This window comes from Carassius carassius, chromosome 15 (genome assembly GCF_963082965.1).
Source record: "Carassius carassius chromosome 15, fCarCar2.1, whole genome shotgun sequence".
NCBI lineage: Eukaryota > Metazoa > Chordata > Actinopteri > Cypriniformes > Cyprinidae > Carassius > Carassius carassius.
Window position 1 is genome coordinate 16025199 of NC_081769.1, and position 22743 is coordinate 16047941.

The 22743-nt window shown below is 38.5% G+C and overlaps 2 protein-coding genes across 2 annotated transcripts; both read left to right on the top strand.

The window, feature by feature from the left end:
- Positions 1–716: 716 nt before the first annotated feature.
- si:dkeyp-69b9.6 (uncharacterized) lies at positions 717–9045 on the top strand. The gene is made up of 3 exons (XM_059567568.1): positions 717–1359; positions 2455–5216; positions 5335–9045. Exons 2-3 carry the CDS (start codon positions 3155–3157, stop codon positions 7713–7715), a joined length of 4443 nt encoding a protein of 1480 aa, XP_059423551.1. The 5' UTR covers positions 717–1359; positions 2455–3154; the 3' UTR covers positions 7716–9045.
- A 1259-nt stretch (positions 9046–10304) lies between these two features.
- LOC132158241 (hepatic leukemia factor-like) lies at positions 10305–21831 on the top strand. The gene is made up of 5 exons (XM_059567569.1): positions 10305–11064; positions 11337–11587; positions 13338–13793; positions 15746–15999; positions 19775–21831. The coding sequence occupies exons 2-5, from the start codon at positions 11395–11397 to the stop codon at positions 19988–19990; spliced, it is 1119 nt and encodes a 372-aa protein (XP_059423552.1). The 5' UTR covers positions 10305–11064; positions 11337–11394; the 3' UTR covers positions 19991–21831.
- The last annotated feature ends 912 nt before the right edge of the window (positions 21832–22743 follow it).

Genomic DNA, 22743 nt, shown 5'->3' on the forward strand with positions numbered 1-22743 from the left:
AGGCAAAAGGGCCAACAAGTGCTAAGCATCTCTCTGGGAACTCCTTCAAGACTGTTGGAAGACCATTTCAGGTGACTACCTCTTGAAGCTCATCAAGAAAATGCCAAGAGTATGCAAAGCAGTAATCAAAGCAAAAGGTCGCTACTTTGAAGAACCTAGAATATGACATATTGTTTCACACTTTTTTGTTGTGTATATAATTCCATATGTGTTAATTCGTAGTTTTGATGCCTTCAGTGTGAATCTACAAATTTCATAGTCATGAAAATAAAGAAAACTCTTTGAATGAGAAGGTGTGTCCAAACTTTTGGTCTGTACTGTGTATATATATATATATATATATATCTCATCCTTCCATACAGTTTAAAATTCACCTTTGTAAATAAAGTAAACTGATGAAACTGTTGCCTCGAATGTCTGGTGACACAAATAGAGGGAGGAGAGAAAGAAAATGTAAATAACGTTAATTCGTGTCGGCATTTACTATACAATGTTTACAATATTATCTTCCATGAAGCATCAGACTGGGAATAAGACTAGCAATTCCAAGGCAGCCATTTTGATAAGGACCAGCCTTTGAATTTGAGCTGTCAGTATGTAATAAAATGGCCACTACACGAGCTTTTAAGATACAGACATAGTGCTAAAGGAATCCTACAATAAATGAATAACACATCTCGTATATTACATCTGATTCATAGTCGCCGAGTTGTAATTCGGATTTACCTCAGAATTACCTATTGAGAGCTCGCTAACATGTCAAATTCGACTGCACAACAACAACACTTGGAAGCTAACCGCAATACAGCTAAAAAGCAAACGAACCCTATCGTTTAGTAACTCTATAATGAAAACGCTAACATTCGAAGTACACTACTTTCACACAAACGCCGTCTTGTCCTCAAATAATAATAATAATAATAATAAACCATAACGGACAGATAACGGAGTAGCCGGAAGTGTTCCAAGGTCCGGAAACGACCGATGTTAAAATCTCACACGTCACTCGTTCTTTCTAAAACACCAACATAGACCGTCCAAAATATTTTAGCCGACAAAAAAAAAAAGCAAACGCAAAATAAAAAGTCTTCGGTCGTAATACCGTTTGATGCTTTTTCCACGGGAAATAAGTACGAAAAGTGCATCTGTGCTACAGTCTGTTCTGCATAAGAGACGTTCGGTCTCATGCTATCGCTGCTCGGGTGCAGTGGAAACAAGAGTCTGCTAACTAGCTGTAGCTACAAGGCTAACCACTGGAAAACAGCGCAGAGCTGCTGGGGTACATGAACGAGGGGGCAGGGTGGGAGAGAGTAAAGCAGGCCCTGTTCATCTTGACCAGGCTAAAAGATGGATGCGTAGGTAAAAAGGCCTATTTTATTGTCTCGACTGTGATTTAATTATGATTAATTTACTTGCAAAATAAGAGCGTTTTGCTCCTGCATTATCTGGCATTCTGTTGTTAGGTCGCGCATCATGACTGCAAGCTAAGCGGTCCCTTTGCTGATTGTGTAGTATTAGCCAGCTGTTTTGCATGCTAACATGTTACACATAGTCCCAACGCTAAAATATTTCGCGACCATTAATACTTTGAAGACCATTTTAGAAGCACTATTGGAAATAGAAGTGCATTTTCCCCATCGTAGACTATTTTTCCATTACTCCCCGGAGTCTGTCGAAATTGACATTTTCTTTTCTTTAGCGATACCCGATGCAATCGGAAAATGTAATAACTACATGAAATTCACCTCTAGCCCTGACGATTCACACCGCACTCAGCATCTTTTCAGCACAATGCCAACTGCTCAGAATGTAAGACAAAGTGATTGAAAACAGTTGCGACGTTTAAATATAAGAACATTTTGTACATATTTGAAAATGTGTTATCTCACTCTTTTCATCCCGCTTATCGTCTGAGAACGTATTTCACACTACTTTGGTTTTGTATCGCTTTGTGATTGTAAAATGACATTCGTTAAATTCATCAGCGACATATCAGTTGAATGTCTGTTAATTTCTGTGATTTTGATGATGCTAATAATAGATAAGACGAACCAATGTAATACATTTATTAAATACGATGTAGTATTTCAGAGTGAATTATGAATGTTATTGTAATAATATGTTTTAAGATATATTGATCAATAAATAATACTCAGTTTTATTTGTATTGTTTTGTTATTCTAAGTTGTTTCATTTCGTTAAGAATACAACTGTGCAAAAATTAAATCATTTCTCAGATATGTGTCCATACTCACATAATCATTTACACGCATAAGTTACATTTTCTATGTATTTAAATAATCAAACATTAAAATGCCTGCTGTAATAAACAGTCTGTCTGTTGTTCTTTCTTTCTTTTGTATATATAATTTTTTTTTTTTTTTAAAGAATTGTATTAGAGTGTTTGTTTAAATTCAATCGTTTAACATGTTCCTCCTTTTTTTCCTCTCACAGTGAGAAGAGTGGCATTACAACATCACAGCCCCCAAGAATGATATTAGAGGATTTTTCTTCCAGCTATGGAAAAAAGAAAAATATATTAATTGAAACTTGGAAATGGAGATGTAAGCCACTTTTGTCAGAGTGGATTACGAATGAATAGATACTGAATGTAATGAAAACAACCCATGGGATTTGGAGGGATCCATCCGACCTTGGGGTTGTCTTGAACTAAAAAATGTAACCAAGGAAGTGGACATTTTTTAATGAACTCAGACAACATTAAGCACTTATAGTGCACTTCCCAAAATATGAAAACATAAATGCATATAGTTCTTTTACCAGTCTTTGCACTCTTATGGAACATTCAGACTGAAATACTGATATCAAAGTTGAACTATCCAAAATAACTGTGATTATATGGAATCCAATGTGAAGCAGAAATGTTGGTCATGTCATAAGTGACAAATCCCATTGAAAAACATCTTTTTGCAAAGACAACAAATCCATGTTACAGTCAATACAAAATTGCCTGAAGAGTCAGTATGTGGCTGCCCACTTTTAATGAAACCACACAAGTAGCATAAGGAAAATGTGAGGTATTGCTCTTTGCTTTTTCTGACTACAATTTAGTAGAAAAGCATCATAGAGATATTGTTGCTGCTCAAAGAGCAGAAGGTGTTGCCACTGCGCACCATGTTTCAGTAACTGGGAGATGTTCCAGTTTGGAAAATACAATGTGGACATCATAGAGATGCTGAGTGGACACCAATCCCACCAGTTCAAAGGTCTTGGATTAGAGCGACAACTTCAACACCAACAGCAAGCGCAGCTTCACCAACACCAGTTACAGCAGCAGCAACAGCAGCAAGGTGAGACATCTGGGTCAATTTTGTCTGGACTTGGCTTAGGCCCACTACAATCATCTAGAGGCAGTGCCTTTACAGATTCTGCATCGATTTTTGCAAAAATGAGTGCACCTCCCCCACCTTTGCAACAACAATCCCTCTCTTCATCATCTCAAAGTTTGAGGAAATCCAGCAAAATGTCTGGAAGCAGTAGCAGTAGTGGAAGTCATTTGAGTGGATACCCCCAGTTTTTGCGCTCATTCCACCCAACTGAGGCAACCATTGCACAAGAGCAGTTACATTCAGGAGTAGGGCGATTTGATCATTTTGCCAGCAGTAGTGGAAGTGGAGGAACTGTAGGGGCAATTGGAGGATTAGTTACATCTGTTCCACCACCACCCCCGTTGCATCCTGGCCTGTCAGTACCCCATGCTTCTCCTGGTCCATCGTCCTCCTCCCCATCTCCTTCAAGTTCTGTTTCAACTTCCAATAACCCTCCCAGCAGTAGTGCAGTAACTACATTTAGTCATCAGTTAGCAGGATCTCAGTCTGACGCACGAAGCCTACATCAACAGTTTAGCTGCATGTTAGCTGCAAATCAGTATTTTCTTTCTGGAGTTCCAGCCAATTCCAGTCTAGAACAATTTTTAGTTCAGCAAGGCAGTCATAACCATCTTGGTCTTGGTCTGGGCCAAGCTACAGGAGAAACAAGTTCCGCCCTTGCGCCACCCCCTGCTCTTCATTCTTCACACACTCATGGTAACTTAACTACATTATCACAGCCTCAGCAGCCACAATCACAACAGCAGCAACTACCACCTCACACTTTGTCTCACCCTCACACACATCCACACCATCCACTGCACTCCTCATCGCAACCTTCTTCGCTTGGAGGTTTTGATTTTCAAGGAATCCCAGTACTCTCCTCCAACCAGCTGGCATCTCTGATGCAGCAGGAAGCCGGTTTGCCTCTTCCTCTACATCTTTCTTTATCAAAAGATGATGGAAAAGGGGACAGTGCTGTCGGAGGAAGTGGTGGAGGAGGTGGTAGGAGAAAGAAAGCCATGGCTGGCTACCTGCCACAGAGAAAGTCTGAAAGCAGCAACAACAATAGCAGCAATCCTACAAACCCCAACAGTAGCACTTCAGGGGGACTCAACCAGGAGAACACACCAGGCTTAGATGGAGGTGGGGGGGTTAGTTTGTCTGGTATTGGTGGAGACCCTTCTTCCCTTCTAACCTCATCATCCTCTACTTCTGTTGTCTCATCATCTTCTTCTGCACCTTCTTCTACATCAGCATCAATTTTGGTGACAAATGGCTCTAAAACAGACAGCCATGTTTCCATGCCACCTCAGTCTCAGCCTGAACAAGAACCCCTTTATCATTGTGGTGAGTGTGGCAAAACTTTCACACATCTCTCTAGTCTGCGCAGGCACCTACGTAGCCATGAATTAACTACAGCTGGCACAAGCGGCACGAGAAGTAGCATTATAAACCCTGTTCTGCATCCTTCTGATCCAAGTATTCCCCACTCTCCACAAGAGAGTGCAGCCTCATCTTCGTGTGGCAGTCCTGACAAGACTTTTCATTGTTCTGAGTGTGGAAAAGGTTTCAAAAAAAAGGGGCACCTACTTCAACATGGTGTCATCCACTCTGGCGCACGACCCTATGCCTGCAGTACTTGTAGTCGTGCTTTCAATCGTCGTGAGTCACTCACCCGCCATGAAAAAATACATGAAGAGAAACCTTTTCGCTGTCCAGCCTGTGGTCGTTGTTTTCGGGAAAGTACATCCCTTTTGAACCATGCAGCCTCTGGCACCTGTGGCAAGTCAGGCCGTACACCAAGATCTAAGCATGAAAGTAATATAGAAAGCAAGAGCAATAAAGCTGGGAGCTCCCAAGATGGAATAGCGACTAATGCAGCGGGTGAGTAACGTCTAGTGTAGTGCATATTTTTAGTAAACCCACTGAAAATTCAAAAATATTTCATAGGCACTGTGAAATTTTTGTGCATAGCATTATTACTGTTTAGTCTGTTGTGCAGGTTCTTACCGGAGTGATGATTTCACTGATGACTACAAGGACCAGCGTTCTCAAAGTAACTTGTATTCTGGAACAACAACATGTGGTGGTGGCAGCATGACAGGGACTGCACTTCGAAAGGCACCATTAGCTCCTACTTTGCATCCACACCCACAAAACCAAAGCCAGCAGCATCATCAACAGCCACATTTTCCACTTTCATCTCTGTTAGAGGAATCTGAAGATGATGTCACCAGCTCTGTCAACAGTGCCATTTCTGCTATCACTGCTGCAGCTGCAAATTGTATGAGTGGTGATCTTGCCCATAACGGAGGTAGAGGGGATGATCGAAGGGATATCATTGGTGGATTGCTTGGAGGTCTGGGTCTAGGACCTCTTGCCTCACCTAGTGGTCCATTGTCAACATCTGTCATGGAAAAGTCCTTTAGAGGAACTATTAACCCAAGTGCATTGGCCCTCAACCAGCAACCAAATCAGCAGACACCTGGTGGAAAGCCCAAGCGCCCTCGTAAGCCCCGCAAAAAGAAGGAGCCTGGTGTGGTTGGTGTTGAGCCCCCTAAAAGAAGGCAGTCCACTCACAGACCAGGAGGGCCAGGTGGTGATGTTAGACCTTATTTGTGCAGCGTCTGTGGTCGAGGATTTGCAAGAAGAGAGACCTTGCGGAGGCATGACAGAATACACACTGGAGAAAAGCCTCACCATTGTACTGTGTGTGGCAAGTACTTCAGAGAGGCATTTCATCTTAGCAAGCACCACACAGTGCATTCTGGAGAGAAAAACTACAAATGTATCCTGTGTGGAAAGGACTTTGGATACGCTCAGAGCCTTAAAAGACATGGAAAGCTACACCAGAAAGGAGAAATGGAAGAAGTGCCAACCACGCCAGGTGGGGAAAACCTTAACAGCTATCCATCCTCTGGTGGCAGCTTGATTCAAGGGGGTCAAAGCAGCTCTTCTTCATTCTATTCATATGCTCAAGATGTCAAACCACAGACATCAACCACTCAGCCCCCTCCTAGACTGTACACATGTGCGATATGCTGGAAATCGTTTCGCCATCACTTTCACTTGACAGCACATCATCAAACTGTTCATGAGGGTGGTGGAGAAAAGCTGTTTTCTTGTGAAGTGTGTGGTAAGGCATTTGCATACTCCAACAGCCTCACACGACATAGGCTTTCTCAGCATGGCTTAACACGGACTGGACAGCCAGTTGCTCAAAGGAGCACAGGGGAAGATAACAGTGTTGGTGTTTCGATATCGGAAAGCGAAGCTGCTACAAATGCTTTGCTTCAGCTCGCACCATCTAGTGGCACACATGCTGAACAACATGGAATTCTTCATAGCCAGCAGGGTCCTCTCCAAACACAAGCTGGCTACTCCCCTCTGTTCTATATACCTGATACCAATGCTGCACACCCTTCTTCATCTAATGCCTCCTCTTATTCTCATTCTCTGCCGTCAACTTCCTCAGGACCTCTTCTTTTTAACCATCAGCAACAACACACTGGGATAAAGGGTGAACCCATTTATCACACTGGTCATGTGCATACTCTTACTCCAAACATACCAGTGCATTCCCTCGCATTGCCTCCATCAGAGCCACATCAGCAACACCACAATTCCCAGCAGCATTCAGCTGAGTTTCAATCTACACAACACCACGCTTTTCAAAGCCAAGAGGAGTTGAGGAGACGGAAGAAAAAAAAAAAAAGACGGCAAGAGAGAGAGGAGATAGGCTACAATTGGACCCCGGCTGCAAAAGTAGAGAGAGAACAGGTGGAGGCCTCCCTTGGGGAAAAGCAGAGAAATGAGAGAAGAAAACTTGTTAAAAGAAAAAGGAGAGTAATTCACAGGACGCAACATAAAATTAAAAAGCGCATGGCTGTGCTCGTGAGAATCAGACGTGGAAGTGGAGGAAGTGCTGTGTATGAACTGGGCCTTCCAGGTGGACTGAAGCTTAACAGGCTTCGTTCTCTCAAAGTTCCTCTGAAACGAAAGTCCTGTCCCCTTTGCCTTGGTGCTACCTTCTCTCAACAGGTAGCCCTTAAAGTTCACATAGCAGCTAGACATTGTCCCAAAGTGAGAGGCCTTCAGCATCGTTTGAAATGTCCCGTTTGTGGAAAACAGTCTCGCAAGTTCCTCTCAGCTCTCATTCACAGAAGCTCTCATTTAGCCAACAGAGCATTTTCTTGTAAACATTGTCCCTGTCGTTTCTGGAATGCAATGCTCCTCACACGTCATAAGAAGGTGTGTCGTGGGACGTTGGCTAAGTTTCAACGAGATAGGGCTCTTTGTGTTAAATTAGTCATGGGATCAACATACAGGAGGTTTGAGTGTAAAGGGAACTCTTCATCCTTGCATATGGAATATAGTCACTAAGTTTCAGCATTAAACTAATTTTCATATGCACTTTTAGAAGAGAAGTGTTGCGATTTTCATGAGAAGAACTGAGATATCTGACTGAATACATCTTGTGCTTATGTAGGCATTGACTTTGTTATGAGAGCTTTTTCTTTTCACTCTCATTCATATTAAATGTCCTCTTGTAACTTGGACCCCTAAAAATGAACACCTTCAACAAACTCACAAATGTATCAAAGACATGTTTCAATGAAATGCTTAGCCTACCCATACATTCAATACCCCACCAGTCTTCTAAGAGGAAACTCTTGTTCATATTGAAATTATCCTTAGCTGGCAATAGATGAAGTTTCAGTGATTTGGCGAATATTGTATTGTGCCCTAACAGTAGGTTATTGCTCACCTCAACAGATGCTCTGTAGAATTATTCTGTCTCTGATATATATTGTGTTGTTGGTGTTCACTTAGAGCAAGTGTGGAGATGTGATTTTGTTAATGTAAAAAGTGCATTCAGTATCGGGAGAAAAAAGGGTCCTGCTAGGAAGATGAGTATTTTTATTTTAAGCAGTATTTAAATTACTGCATGTTGGACATTTCTGTCCATGTGATGAAAGGTAAATGCGAGTGATGAGACTTTGCACTTCTGATGGTGTCATGACAAATCCAACTGAAAATGTATCTTAACTCTTAATAGAGGAACCATAAGAAATGAATGCATACTAATACATGCTGATTAACAATTCTTAAAATTAATTGTGAGCCCTGTTTTGATTTATTTACTTAAAGAAAACTATACCATTAAGATGGTAATGCCAGCACTTAAAATGGAAAAATATGATTTTTCACATAACCATAAAGGACAAAAAATGTAATACCCACAGATTATTGCCCTAAAGGCAAAAGCCTTACCAAATTGATACAGTTAAAACAACACATTTTATGGTTAATACAATGTAGCGTCTATGTATAGAGCTTACTGGAAGAATGGAAAGAAATATGTGTACTGTAATGTAAATTGTGTCAATATTTTATTATGTTTTTTAAGCAAAAGTCAATCTTTTTATCATAGCTACACTTCAGTTAGTTGGAAGAGTGATTGTAAGAGTTATTGCTTTAGATCAGGTCTTGATTAAGTGTATTAATGTGTGACACAGTCTGTCCACTTGCCAACTATGAACGTATCCCATGTACTTTTCTCACCTTTCATGTAGAGATCCCATACTACTTCTAGCCTCTTTTTCTTTAAAAGAAGAAAAGTAATAAGTATGTTTCTATCACTTTATTTACACATGATAAGCTGGTTGTTGATGATACCCAAGCATTTAATAAAATTTTAAAATGTTATATCCTCATTAATTCCATGTAAACATTTCTTGTTACCACAGTATTTCATATTTATTTGCATTTGTATTAAAATATGCATTTTGCATACAACTGTATTTTTTTATGGTTTAATCAATTCCTGAAACTGTTTTATTATTACTTAACATTTATTATTTATTTATTGCCTCTGTTATATCTTTGTCACAATGTTTAAACATTTATCATTACATTATTCTGTTGCTATAAGATCACTATTTTACCTATATTTTATATATATAATTTTTTTTTTTTTTTTTAATTTTTTTGTAGAATTATAGTTGATTAATAGGTGTTGAGGCTGTGAAACGGACTAAACAAAAGGTTTTAGAACATTTGAGAGTGCTATTTTCAATGTTGATCAGTTGGTGGCAGCAAGGATCCTACAACCTATGATATGAAGCGAAGCTGGGAGCACAGCTGTCACATGGATTTAAACGCCGATAGTGGGTGGAAAACAAGTACCCTGAGCCCTCGGTTGTGTATCACTGTGTGAGTGTGTGCTCACGAGGTAGACTTCAAATGAATGCGTGTCTAAGAGAAGAAAAGAAAGAATGTGAGGGGAAAAAATGTCTTTTTCGCAGTATTTTCGCAGAAAACATTCTGTTCTCTCTTTTGTATGTCGACCATGTCTTTGCATTCTCATTATTTAGTTTTATTATATCTTTCAAAGCAGATATAGTAGTTTAAATTGTGAAATCTTAAGAACTGCATTGAGAATCCCAATAATTTGATACGCTCGTGAGGTTGGGTTCATCAGGTTCAACCCCAGCAAATCTATTTCCTTTATTTCTGAATCTTTTGTGGGTGTGCACCACTCTTCCCCTGGATTCGTGCAGTTTCTGTATTCTCACGCGGCTGTGGCATGGGTGGGATGAATGGGCGGGGCGCAGTTCTCCACGGTAGCCAGTAACTGTGTGCACAGGGAGGAGCCTCTTTTCTCTCAGCCAATGGCAGAAAAAGGACAGACAGGCTCAGCCGCGTCTCCGCGTGCGGACACCATGTGCACTGGAGAGCGCGTCTGTGTTTCTGAGACGCAACGTGTATTTGCCATCTCCCCTCACATGATGCTCACGTTTCCCGCGGATTACTAGTGAAGTGAAAAAGTGTGCCCATTCTCTTGACAGTTTTTTTTCTTTTGGTTTTTGGCAAAAGGTAGCGCCCTGATAGGACTGTTAAATTGTTAAAATAGGATTGTTAAATAAATAATAATTTTGTTAATAAATCATAATTCTGATGCAATTTAAAACTTCACTTTCCAGCTTAGTAAGTGGCCACGTGTTTATGCGTTTTCTATGTGCCAAACATAGGCGTCATCGGGACAAGCTGGGAGAGAAATTATCGACCAATTTGTTTTTAATCAGTGCTACTAACCCCCGAGGAGCGTGCCTGTCACGAGGGGGCGTGCCTCATTAATAATAAACAGCGCTGAGCTTTCGCTCTGGGAGGTGTGACGTCACGCGAGTGGCCCGTGTTCGTTCCAGCTGAGCGAAAAGCTCAGCTCAAAGTGTGCGGTAACACACATGCAGAGAGAACTGAACAGAAGGGCTGACCACAAGGGGAAAAGGCGATTGAGCGACTGAACGGAAAAAAACGTCAACATCCCACCAATCGCACTACGCAGCAGACTCGGCAATACTTTCTTCGTGTTGTTTTCATTTGTTATTTTAGAGACGACGCAGGTTTCGCGCATTGAAGAGTTGAGCGCGCATTCACGTTATCGTTTGCACTATTGGATTTCCTAATCTCCGAGATTTTTCCATTCAGCGCTGTTTTCTACTGAAACCGTTGTATCCGGTTAATTTTATTTTTTTTCTTTCTACGTTGTTCTTGGACATAACATCGCTGTTTTTGACACTGGCCTGTATAAATAAAAGTTCAGCAGAAAATAAGCTGTCAACATTTTCTGGAATTACTGGGAAAGCATATTTTTATCCACTCGGCCAATCTACAATCAAATGCAAGCAGAATGACTCTCCTTGTTTAAAACCTTTTTTTCCAAATACAGGTAAATTCACATACATTTCCTTTGATATCAGATGCTGTGGTGCACGTGAGCTGCACAGGTCGTTCCTCCTCCTCTGTCTAAAGTAAACGCGGTCTCGTGTTGCAGCACTAAACAACTTTGTTTACTTGAATGCTACTCTGATTATTCGAATTTAATTCACATACATCACATGTTATTATATGTGCTTTTTTATTACGAATTAATGCTAATATTTTGTTGTTGTTGTTTCCACTATGAATCGTCATGTGATTGATTTCTCGGCTACACAACAGTATTGAATCAACCAAACATCTAGCGGTCAAAGGAGCTCAATCCGGCTGACGTTGGAGGATGGCCAGGCCGCTTTCACAGCTTCTTCCCCCGGACCTTCCCTCCGCCGGAGCCAGTCCTCAGTTTGGCAACAGTAGCCAGGCGGGAGGCTCAATTAACGGAGGACACTTAAACTCGACTGCAAACTTAAAGTCGCTCCTGCAGCTCCCAGTGAAGGGCGACCAGCGCGTCAAAGACTGTAGTGAAATGAAGGGTGAGGAAACGCACCTGCTTCCCTGACACTCAGTGTTTATTATAACGAGCTCCCTCTCAACCTTTTCTTTGTTCACCTTTGGAATGTGTAAATAATGTGTTGATAGTCACAAGGACAGTTGTCTCCTGATTAGTGTGATTACTGGTGATTTAAAAAGTGTGGTTGAACATGTCAAATGACAGGGTCATGTGCAACTATGCATATCTCAGTGAGCTTCAAGACAGGACATCACATGGGACTTAGTTGAAGAGATAAACAAGGCCAGGCCTTTCAGCCACTTAGCTTTCTACCCAGGTACTTTGAGGTCAGCTGTTGGCTAAGCCATGTTGTTTACAGGTTTGTGCAATGCACAGCATAATCACACCAACCGACGTTGTCCATTGCCTGTGAATACAACAGTGTGAATATTAGAAAAGCTTATTTATGGATTGCTGTCAGTAGCATTGTTTTGTATTGATTATCTGGTTAACATTAATAGAAACTGACCCTAAATAGCTGAGGGAAAAACTCTTAAACCAGAGTCATTCCAGTTTTCATGCACACAGCTTTTGAAAACACTTTTATTGATAAAGCTCTTTTGGTGTAGTTAATTGTTTTTAAGCTTGAGTATTTTTTCAGTGACACTACTGTGTTATTGTTTTGTAAAGAAAATAATTTAAAAAGTGTTGAAGTTACATTTTTATGGTTCGTTTTTATACAATATAGCTAAACCAGAAAAGTCTCAATTCAATCTCTGCACTGCAAAATGCCTAATTTAGCCTAACTAGTGTTGTTAATATTTTAGACCCCACCCTAGAGTGTCCCAGACCCCACCTAAATGCTTTAAGATGGAAACCTTCAGACGCCATGTCCGCTTTAAAAAATTTTTTTTTGTAGTTTTTTGTTTTTTTTATTGCATTGCTACTGAAGATTAGAAGTGGTTTTATACCAACTAAAAATAACCAGTAACCACTTAGCTCAATATACACTACACTAAACTAGAGCATCATTGTAGTATTGCTATGTTACACTACTGTAATATTGTGTTAAACAATACACGTCTGACTTTGTGTTTCACCTGTTGTCTTTTGCGTCATGGTTTTGGTTCAGCCATAATACCATAGATCTGTAACATGTAGCCATTGTTCAACTGTATTGTTGCTGAGCCACGGAGTTAAGCAGTGTCACTGCGGTGTGACATTGTAATCGCTTTACCATGTATTTTTCTGGAATGTCAAAACGCATTAATCTTTTGCCAGTTTAAAGGAAAGTATTTCAAAGGCTCTTCATTTTGCATTGATGCACTGGGAGCTTTTCACGTGTTGACACTGCAGAGGTAGTTTTCCCAGAGGGATTTGAAAGTTGCTGGGAAGTGTTATTCTAACTACGTAATCTGAGCACCATCAGAAATACTGCTCTCTTGAAATCTACAAAAGTCAATATATGTGTTCCTAAGAATAGTTAGAATGGTTTGAGAGAGTTGAGCCCCATTCACACCAAGAACGATAACCATAAAGATAACAATATTAGCGTCCAATCTCGTCTGTTTATTCGAAGCGCGCACTCATCTGCCGCTTTAAATTCTCGAGCTCGTTATAGCAAGATGGATTCTGATTGGGTGTCAATGTTTGTATCGTTCATCAGCTGGAAAAAATAGTTCTGAATGTGATTCCAACTATATCGTTTCTCTGTGCCTTTATCGTTATAGCGGTGTTGTGGCTATTCTTTAGTATTGAGAATGATATTTAGAACTATATCTTTCTTTTCATAGGTAAGGACAGGTTGGACATCGATGAAGACTCTCTCGGTCGTTGTCCTCTGCGCAATGGCTGCAGCAATGGACTTGTCGCTGACAGCAATGGTGCAGGCACGGGCAGCTTTTCTAACAGCAATAACAGTTCCTTCCTGGGCCCATTGCTATGGGAACGAACATTGCCATGTGATGGCGGGCTGTTCCAGTTGCAGTACATGGACCTCGAGGAGTTTCTGACAGAGAACGGGATGAGCAGCATGCACAGTACCTCCAACTCCACCTCGGCTCAGATACCTTCGCAAAGCTCTCAGTCTGCCATCCCCAACCAGGGCTCCCAGTGCCTCCCCACCTCGCCCCCACACTGCTCCTCATCCTCCTCACCGACATCCACCACCGCCTCGTCCTCGCCCTCTCTGCTCGGGCTGGACATGCACACGCCGCAAAGCATGCTGGGAGCTGGAGACTGCTTGCACGGTGAGTTTGCCTTCGCAGTTCCGAGATTTAACTAGTAGTGAAAGATAAGATAGAGAGGATGTTAGAAAACCACGAGACGAACTGTCTGGAGGCAAGCCGTGGAGATGAAGAAAGGAAGCTCTGAGGGCCGAAAATGAAGTCTACACTTCCCCCGTTTTGCTTACAAGAAATTCCCCTGGATTTCGTTCTGTTTGCGAGTCATGAAAAGCACCAGACGGTCCCTTGGGTGTGTGTTACGGTGTAGTTTCAGAGTATTAATGGTTTGGGTGTGTGTGTTGTTATGAGTGTGTATGGATGCTCATGGTGTGTGTTTGTAAGCTTCACTGTCAAGGTTTGAGCGGTTTTTGGGAGTGAGTGTTACAGGGTGTGCAGCTGTTCGTGCTTTTGTGAAGACGTGAGTTGTGTTTTATAGGTACATGTTAACATTGCACAGTTTTTGTGTCATCAAACATATTTACAGGCTGTTTAAGAGGTGAGTGGGAATTTTGCGTGGGTGTTATTTAAAAAAAAAAATGGGCCAGTTAGAAATATACAAAAAAAGAAAACTGCTGTCCGTCTTGCAGGACTGACAAAAGGGATATACAAAGATAAATGGTGATGACAGGGAGTGAAAAGAGGAAAAGATTTTGATATAGAGCTGAGAACAAGACGGCGATTGAAAGGCCGGTAAGTAAACAGTGGGAGACACACAGGTCAACCAGGAGTGAAGAATGAAAGGCAGAGAGGGCATGTGTGCGATTTGTGCTCGCATGTTTTTAAATCTCTTCCTCTTCTCACACGCTTGGTCCATGTGCACTCGCTCAATCACGTGCTGAGGCAGGCAGAGTGAGAGCGAGGACGGGGGAGGAGCAGAGGAGAGGAGGCATGTGTGGGAGTGTGTGTGAGTAACAGACAGGGAGAGATTGAAAGATTGAGCTGGAATGACTCAGTGCGAGCTGATACTGTTCTTCCGATTAGATGTTTGTTTACATTTCTGGATGGCTAAAAAGAGAGAGAGAGAAAGATTAAATGTGCTACTGGTAAATATTTGGAATGTTCTGTGTGATTTAAAAAGCACATGCAGAAGCAATCACATCACATATTTGTACAGATTTTATCAAGCCGTCTCAAAAAAAAAAAAAAAAAAAAAAACTGTCAGTGCATGTGCATCCATGGACAGTATAGAGAGGATCATTGCCAAATGGGGTTAAAGTTACTCTTAAAGGTATACTCCTCCCCAAAATGGAAATGTTGTCATTCATCACTTACCCCCATGTCATTTCAAACCTGTAAAAGCTTTGTTCGTCTTCGGGAACACAATTTAAGATATTTTGGATGCAGAGATTATTTTATTATTTATTTAAAATAGGAAAAGAGTAGAAAGTCTTCATAACGTTCCTTCTCACTTAAATTGATCTTGATCTATATATTTTATTAAATATAAGGATCTATTATATAGCTTGATTGAAAATTTTACAGGGTATTTTTTTTTTTTTTTTTTTTTTCGTTTTACTGTTATTATTTATTAGTAGTGTGATCATTGTTTTTTGCCATTGTGGAAGTAGACATAACCATGTCTGTTTTTGTCTGTATGTTCAAGCAATCTGCCAAGCAGGAAAAACTCATTATTATGAATTTCCCATAGGAGAAAAACAACTAAAATATAAGTAAAAAAAAATACATGCACACATACATAAATGAACGAGTAAATAGTTAATTGCATTAACATAAATTCACTATCAAATTGTTAGTGTAGTGAAACCACGAGTTAAAAAATTCGGGAATACAGAGCTTAGGGTAGAGATATTGGAAAATGGAAAAACAAGAGAAGGATTAATGGATTGAGTTGTTGTCTGCTGCCTGTTACTGCCCCCTTGTGTGTCTTCTGGGTAATGTTTTAAGAGTTCCATCATTCTGAATGCATGCACATAGCAGCATGAGTTAATCGAAGCATTCACTTTATGTACCATCAGGCACTGCGCCAGGCAGCTTGGAGCCAACGCCCTCACCGTCCTCCACCACATGTCCACCACTCCCTACTCCACCCAACGCTAACTGCAACAACATGTTGGCGCCCTTTGACCCTGATCCTGCGGATGTTGCCCTGTCGAGTGTGCCTGGACAGGAGGCGTTTGACCCCCGCAGGCATCGGTTCAGTGAGGAAGAGCTCAAACCTCAGCCCATGATTAAAAAGGCTCGCAAGATGCTTGTCCCTAATGACCTAAAGGTGAGAAGTTCAATGCAGCAGCATGCTATGGACATATAACATTTAATATAAATACTTGAGATGGTAATACAAAAAGGAGTTCCTAACAGAACTATAAGTGGAGTATGTGCCTTCATCATATAAACATTGGGTTTTGTGAAGCGATTTTTTTATTTTATTTTATAGACCTAATAGCTTACAGTCGATATTATTGTGTAGCGGTCTATCTAGGCTTCAGTAGTCATCTGTCACTGTGCAGATTTCTCTCACTGATTATTTGGCAAAGATTTACAATTAATTTATTTTGCCCTGCACATTATAAAAGTTGGCTGGAAAATTCTATTTTCCATTTTGTTCAACAGGTCTGACATTCTTAATACTTCTACGCAAATTCAGTAATGCAGATACCAGGCATGTTTTCATCAGTTGAGACCGTGACACTGTAACATTGCCATTTATTGATAACAGTAGATTTCAAAGATATGAAAAAGTATAGACATAATTTGTTACCAAAACCTGTTACTAGAATGGTTTTGGTTTTATAATGTAACGGAGAGTGATTTATAAAGCATGTCACATTGACTTCATTGGGGAATGGGTGGTAGCATAGCGTATGTGGTGAAATCTCAAGACTAAGGCAGATGTCTTGGAAACCAAGGGTCTCGGATATGTCAGCTTTTTTTGTTATAAAGGGCACAGCAGTCAAAAGGGAGAATTCCTTTATCACATTGACCTCTCTTCTGGGAGCGAATGGATGTTTTGAATACTTGGAAAGGAAGCAACATTCTTAATATTTTGGGCTTTTCTTTATAAAGGGATAGTTCAGCCAGAAAAGAAAATTGTCATTTACTCACCCTACTGGGATTCCAAACATATGGAATTGGATCTGTGAGAAAAAAAAAAAAAAAAAAAAAAAAAAAAATATATATATATATATATATATATATATATATACAGTACAGACCAAAAGTTTGGAAACATTACTATTTTTAATGTTTCTGAAATAAGTTTCTTCTGCTCATCAAGCCTGCATTTATTTGATCAAAAATACAGAAAAAAATGTAATATTGTGATATATTATTAAAATTTTAAATAGTTTTTAAATGTATTATACTTTAAATTATCATTTATTTCTGTGATGCAAAGCTGAAATTTTAGGATCATTAACACATGATCCTTCAGAAACCATTCTAATATGATGATTCATTATCAAAGTTGGAAACCGTTCTGCTGCTTAAAAAATATTTTCAGAACATGTGATACTTTTTTAGGATACTTTGATGAATAAAAAGTAAAAAAAAAAAAAAAAGCTATGTTTTTAAAATATGTTTTGTAATAACAATATACACTACTGGTCAGTAATTTGGGGTCAGTAATTTTTTTTCTTTTTTTAAAATAAAATCAATACTTTTATTCAGCAAGGATGCGTTAAATTGATAAAAAGTGATAGTAAAGAAAATATATTATTAGAATATATATTAGAATTTTTTTTTTATTTTGAATAAATGCAGTTCTTTTTAACCTTTTATTCATCAAATATATTAGACAGCAGAACTGTTTCCAACACTCATAATAAATCAGAATATTAGAATGATTTCTAAATGATCATGTGATAGACTGGATGTTACATGTGACACTGAAGGCTGGAGTAATGATGCTGAAAATTCAGCTTTGCATCACAGGAATATTTTTTTTTTTTTTTTTTAAAGTATATTCAAATAGAAAACTATTATTTGTAGTTGTAATAATATTTCACAATATTACTGTTTTTTTTCTGTATTTTTGATCAAATAAATGCAGGCTTGATGAGCAGAAGAAACTTCTTTCAAAAACATAAAAAATAGTAATGTTTCCAAACTTTTGGTCTGTACTGTGTAATATATATATATATATATATATATATATATATTTCCAGTTTTTTTTTTTCAATTTATAAAAAAGAAATTTGTCCACAGATGAGTCCAAAAATGTTTATTTTATTTATTATTATTATTAATTTTTTCATCAGTCATATTAAATAAGTCATATTAAAAACCAGGTTCACAAAAAAGAAATAAACAGACAAATGGTTACTCGCAATTGTGTGTTATATTATATATTAGTTTTAATGCGTTAATTATTGATTGTACAATCTAAAAAACTAACCACACTTAATACATTACAACACTTATCAATTCATTGTTACTCCATGCTTTTTAAATTAGGTTATCATTATTTATGACAAGATATAATGTATTACAGCTCATACTATGAATAATTACAATGCATTATACCCTTTAATAACCCTATAATACATAGGGCTGCCCTCGACTAAAGATTTTTTTTGGTCAACTATTAGTAGTTCATTTGAAGCATTAGTCGACTAATCGCAGGTTTATTAATAAACCATTTTAATCATAAATGTGAGCCTTTAACTGCATACATTGCCAAATAAGTGCACATAAAGCTTCCCACAGCACACCGGCAAAAGTAATAAATATGAATGTGTCAGGGAAAACCAGTAAGGAGGCTGCATTAACATTAATAATTTCTTTTTGGAGTTTCGCGCTAAAGTTCAGAGAGACTGAGATGGCAGAAAGCGCATCCTGTTTGCTTTCATTATTTTACAAAAGCGCAATGTTTTGTTATTGTGAGTGCACCCAAATAAATGTAGAGTCTTTACAGATTTGAAAGCTTTATTACTTTTTTATCTGTATGATCAAAATTGGGGAGTATTTTAAGATCAAGTGACCGCTCCAGCACCTCCATCTGTCATGCAGTGAGTGCTAGTTACCGTTCAACTTCCACGCTCCGCACACACACTTGAATAGCGCGCTTTTAACATTAAATTGAGCACCTTGTAAAGTTGCTGCTACTAAAATATTTCAGATGATAAGTCTTATTTAATTAGTTTTTTTCTGCAACAAATACAATTTTGGTTTTAACTAAGGGTTAGTCGACTATTAGGGGGCAGCCCTAATAATACATAAAGGCTTTAGGTACACTCTTAAAAATAAAGGTGCTTCAAAAGGTTCTTCACAGCGATGCCATAGAAGAACCATTTTTGGTTCTACAAAGAATCATTCAGTCAAAGGTTCTTTAAAGAACCATCTCTTTCTTACCTTTTTATAATCTGAAGAACCTTCTTTCACCACAAAGAACTTTTTGGGAAACAGAATGCTAAAGGTTCTTTATGGAACCATGTAGACAAAATGGTTCTTCTATGGCATCGTGAAGCACCTTCATTTTTAAGAGTGTAAAGTGTTACCAAATTAACATTTTTGGATGAACTGTCCTTTTAAATAATGGAGGATTGTGAAAAGTAAATGCACTAGATAGAAGTGACAAGTGAACATGGTATGTTGGTAAATACTAAGTTTTAAATAAATTAACAAATTATTATTTGAAATTTAGAAAACTGAATGAAAGAAATGATATCATGGGTACTGCCAGTCAGATTTATGAGCATGTATTTAGTATTTTTAACACATGATTTGTAACTGGCTTTCTCAAGAGAAAAAAAAAAAATTATTTACCGTTCCTCACTCCTACTGACAGAGTGGCGTGAATCACAACCTTGTGTCTGGCACTTTGAGGAAAGCCACTCAACCACAGCAGTAGTTTGTGTGCAGTCAAATTTCTCACTAGAATGTCACTCAAAGTTGCTAAAAAGACTCAAAGTCTTCTCAAACAGTTCTATACGAACACACACAAAGCCCAGTCACACATCTGGCAAGGCTCCCCACCTGCAACTGCAGACAACCATGCAGACAACCAGCATGTTCTAATATGTTCTTTTATTTCTTTTTTTTTAAAGGATGATAAGTATTGGAGTCGTCGTTGTAAGAACAATGAAGCAGCCAAGCGTTCTCGTGATGCGCGTCGACTGAAGGAGAACCAGATCTCGGTGCGCGCCGCCTTTCTGGAGCGCGAGAACGCTGCACTCAGACAGGAAGTAGCCGACATGCGCAAAGAGCTCGGCCGGTGCCGTAACATCCTGAACAAATACGAGAGCCATCACGTGGATCAATAAGGAGATGAAGAAAAAGTGTAATGAGATGATGGATGGAATGGAGAATGCAATGAATATGATAGCTGAAAGACAGACGAAAGTGCATCAAATATATGAAATGATGTATGAAGACGGCACAAGAGCTCGAGTTTTTAACTGGAGTGAGAGAGCATGTCATCTCTCATGAATTTTTTTTTTCTTCAGTAGGTACTATGGCAAGATTTTAATTATGGAGAGAATTGTATATTTTTATATGATAGAAATATGCTTAAGGGGGAAAGGAAATTTTTGAAAATAATTTTTGTATATTTTCTATATCTTTTGGAGAGCTGTAAAGTAGTGGCAGAGGGAACTGGTTGAGGTATCACTGTAATGTAAAATCGGGTTCATATGGTATTTTTGAACTTTTGATCTCGTGAAGGAAAACAAATGAGGGGCAGAATTAAGCTCAGAAAAATATTATAAAATAACTTTCTAGAGAAATTCAACTGTAAAATATATGCATTTTAAATTTGTATAGAAATGTTAATATAGATTTATTCAAGCACTTAAGTTGTGATAAACCTGTGGTGACCAACTACAACCACTGATGAGGGGAATGACAGGTTGCATCTCAACTCTTTGGGGACGAACATTGTTTATCAGTCTACTGCTGATATTTATTTGTCATTCTCAAAGGAAAACTGAACATGTAATGATGAGACGGTAAAGAAAGACATGCATTAATTATCACATTTTATCTGCATTTTTTTGTTAATTTCATTTAATGGTGAACTCAGTAGGAATCTTTTCTTCTTAAAGTTGGTATCTTGTCTACAGTGTACTCATCTTTTTATAGGAATCTGACTCACAGTTGCAAACAAAAAAGCAGCTTTTAGCAGCAGCATATATCCACAGTGTGCAGATCTTAAGTGAACTTGCAGAGGCTGTTCTTGCTGTGCAAAAACACAATTTGGACCTCTATGGATTGAATATATGGGACACGACTCTCATCTGATTGTACAGAAAGATTCCTTGCGTTGGAAATTGCATTTCAAAACAGGTTGACATCTTTTGAACCTGTATATGCACTTACTTTTATTGGGACAATATTGCATTTTTACAACCTGACTAGCGGTGTCAGTACAAATGTTTCGAAATCTATTAGTTTCGTGGTTCCTTGTTATTTCTCCAGTCATGTCTGTTTCTTTACTTAATGACCATTAAAGTAACTTCACTTATTATGAATTATTATTGATCTGATCATTATTATTACTATTGTTGTTAATACTACAAATTATTTTTGTTGTTTTGTTTCCTTGATATTGTCTATTTTAATGCAAGTCTCCTCTCAGCTGTAGAGATTTTGTTACTTCCTGTTTGTTAAAGCATTAATCGTCAACACCAGCTTTAGTATAGAAGTGTTGCTGTGACAGCCAGGTCAATATATGTGTCAGAGGAATGCTGGGGAAAAAACTGGTGCCCTTGGTGATCACAAACTCTGCTTTCCCAAAATAAACAGATTTTTTTTTTTCTCTTTTTTCCTGTACACTAACATTATAAAGAACCGTCATACCATTTGTGCTGTCTTTCTCTTTTTTGCATGTAGGTGTTTAAAGCTAACTGCCTTTTTGCCCAGTAATTTGCCACCTCCTTAACCATATACTTTTGCAGATGGATTTTGGGTAATGTAGTCTTTACATTTCTGCACTTCCACATGTGGATGATTATGAACATTTTGTGTTGTGACTCTTGTTTTGTTTTCTTTGATGTACAAATGCCCTAATGCATCAGTGTTCACACTGCACCTAGCCAAAGTAATGCAGGGGAATGTAGTCTTTTTCTCCAAGACCACAAATAAACTATTGTTCTTACTCACTAAACACTAAGGTTGATTATTTTGCATGTCATGTGTGCCACCACAGGTAGTATCTTCAACTTCCTTTTTTTCATAAATAAAATGGCAAAATGTTATTTTTGAATTTGAACAGAATGAATGAAGCCCACATATGTGCTTGTAGAAAACCTTTCAACTATCCAGCTCGCATGTTGTCATAGACTGAAGTTTATAAAAGGATATGACCTTTAATATAAATATTAAACCTATTTAATTAAACATTAAATTAAGTAAATAAAAATGTATAGCATTAATTATATTTAAAAATGTGCAATGCAATATAAATGAATAGTATCACATATATTGCAGATAGAATGCATCTGTAGTTGGAAAAGTATTGCAACAGTGGCTTGGACATTGAGGCTGGAGCACCAGTAGATGTTTGGGATTGTTTGTGTTTAGACAGAATTCTCCTTTTACTTTGAGGAATATAATGTGCTGACATTTTGTACAGAATGTTTGCAGCTCTGCCTACACTGCAGAGATGAAAAGATGCTCAAGGCACTATTTGATTCCTTCAATTTCTGCAGAACCCAGTGCTTCCTGACACACTAAAGGGCTGCAAGATGGTTTCAAATGATTTAAAATAAGACTAAATAAGCTTTAAAAAAATAAAGCTAAAATGTCATATAACATAATTCTTATTTTAATTTCTTCCCTCGAATGTTGAATTTATTTAAGAACCAGGGTTCTCACATCTTGGAAAACAAAACAAAACTGGATGTATGAAAATGTATATGAAGGAATTTCAAAAGTGTGATTTCTAGACCTCAGAAAGTTATGGAAAATAAAATGTTTAAAAGGAAATTTATAACGAATATAGTATATTTTGGTAACCTTTTAGGGACCAATGCTCACTATTAACTAGTTGCATAATAGCATGTCTGTTCTGTTATTA

Coding starts and splice junctions, on each gene's coding strand:
- LOC132158241 (XM_059567569.1), top strand. CDS start 11,395: ATGGCCAGGCCGCTTTCACAGCTTCTTCCCCCGGACCTTCCCTCCGCC. Junction 11,588..13,337: donor AGACTGTAGTGAAATGAAGG/GTGAGGAAACGC, acceptor TTCTTTTCATAG/GTAAGGACAGGTTGGACATC. Junction 13,794..15,745: donor AGCTGGAGACTGCTTGCACG/GTGAGTTTGCCT, acceptor ATGTACCATCAG/GCACTGCGCCAGGCAGCTTG.
- si:dkeyp-69b9.6 (XM_059567568.1), top strand. CDS start 3,155: ATGTTCCAGTTTGGAAAATACAATGTGGACATCATAGAGATGCTGAGT. Junction 5,217..5,334: donor AATAGCGACTAATGCAGCGG/GTGAGTAACGTC, acceptor TCTGTTGTGCAG/GTTCTTACCGGAGTGATGAT.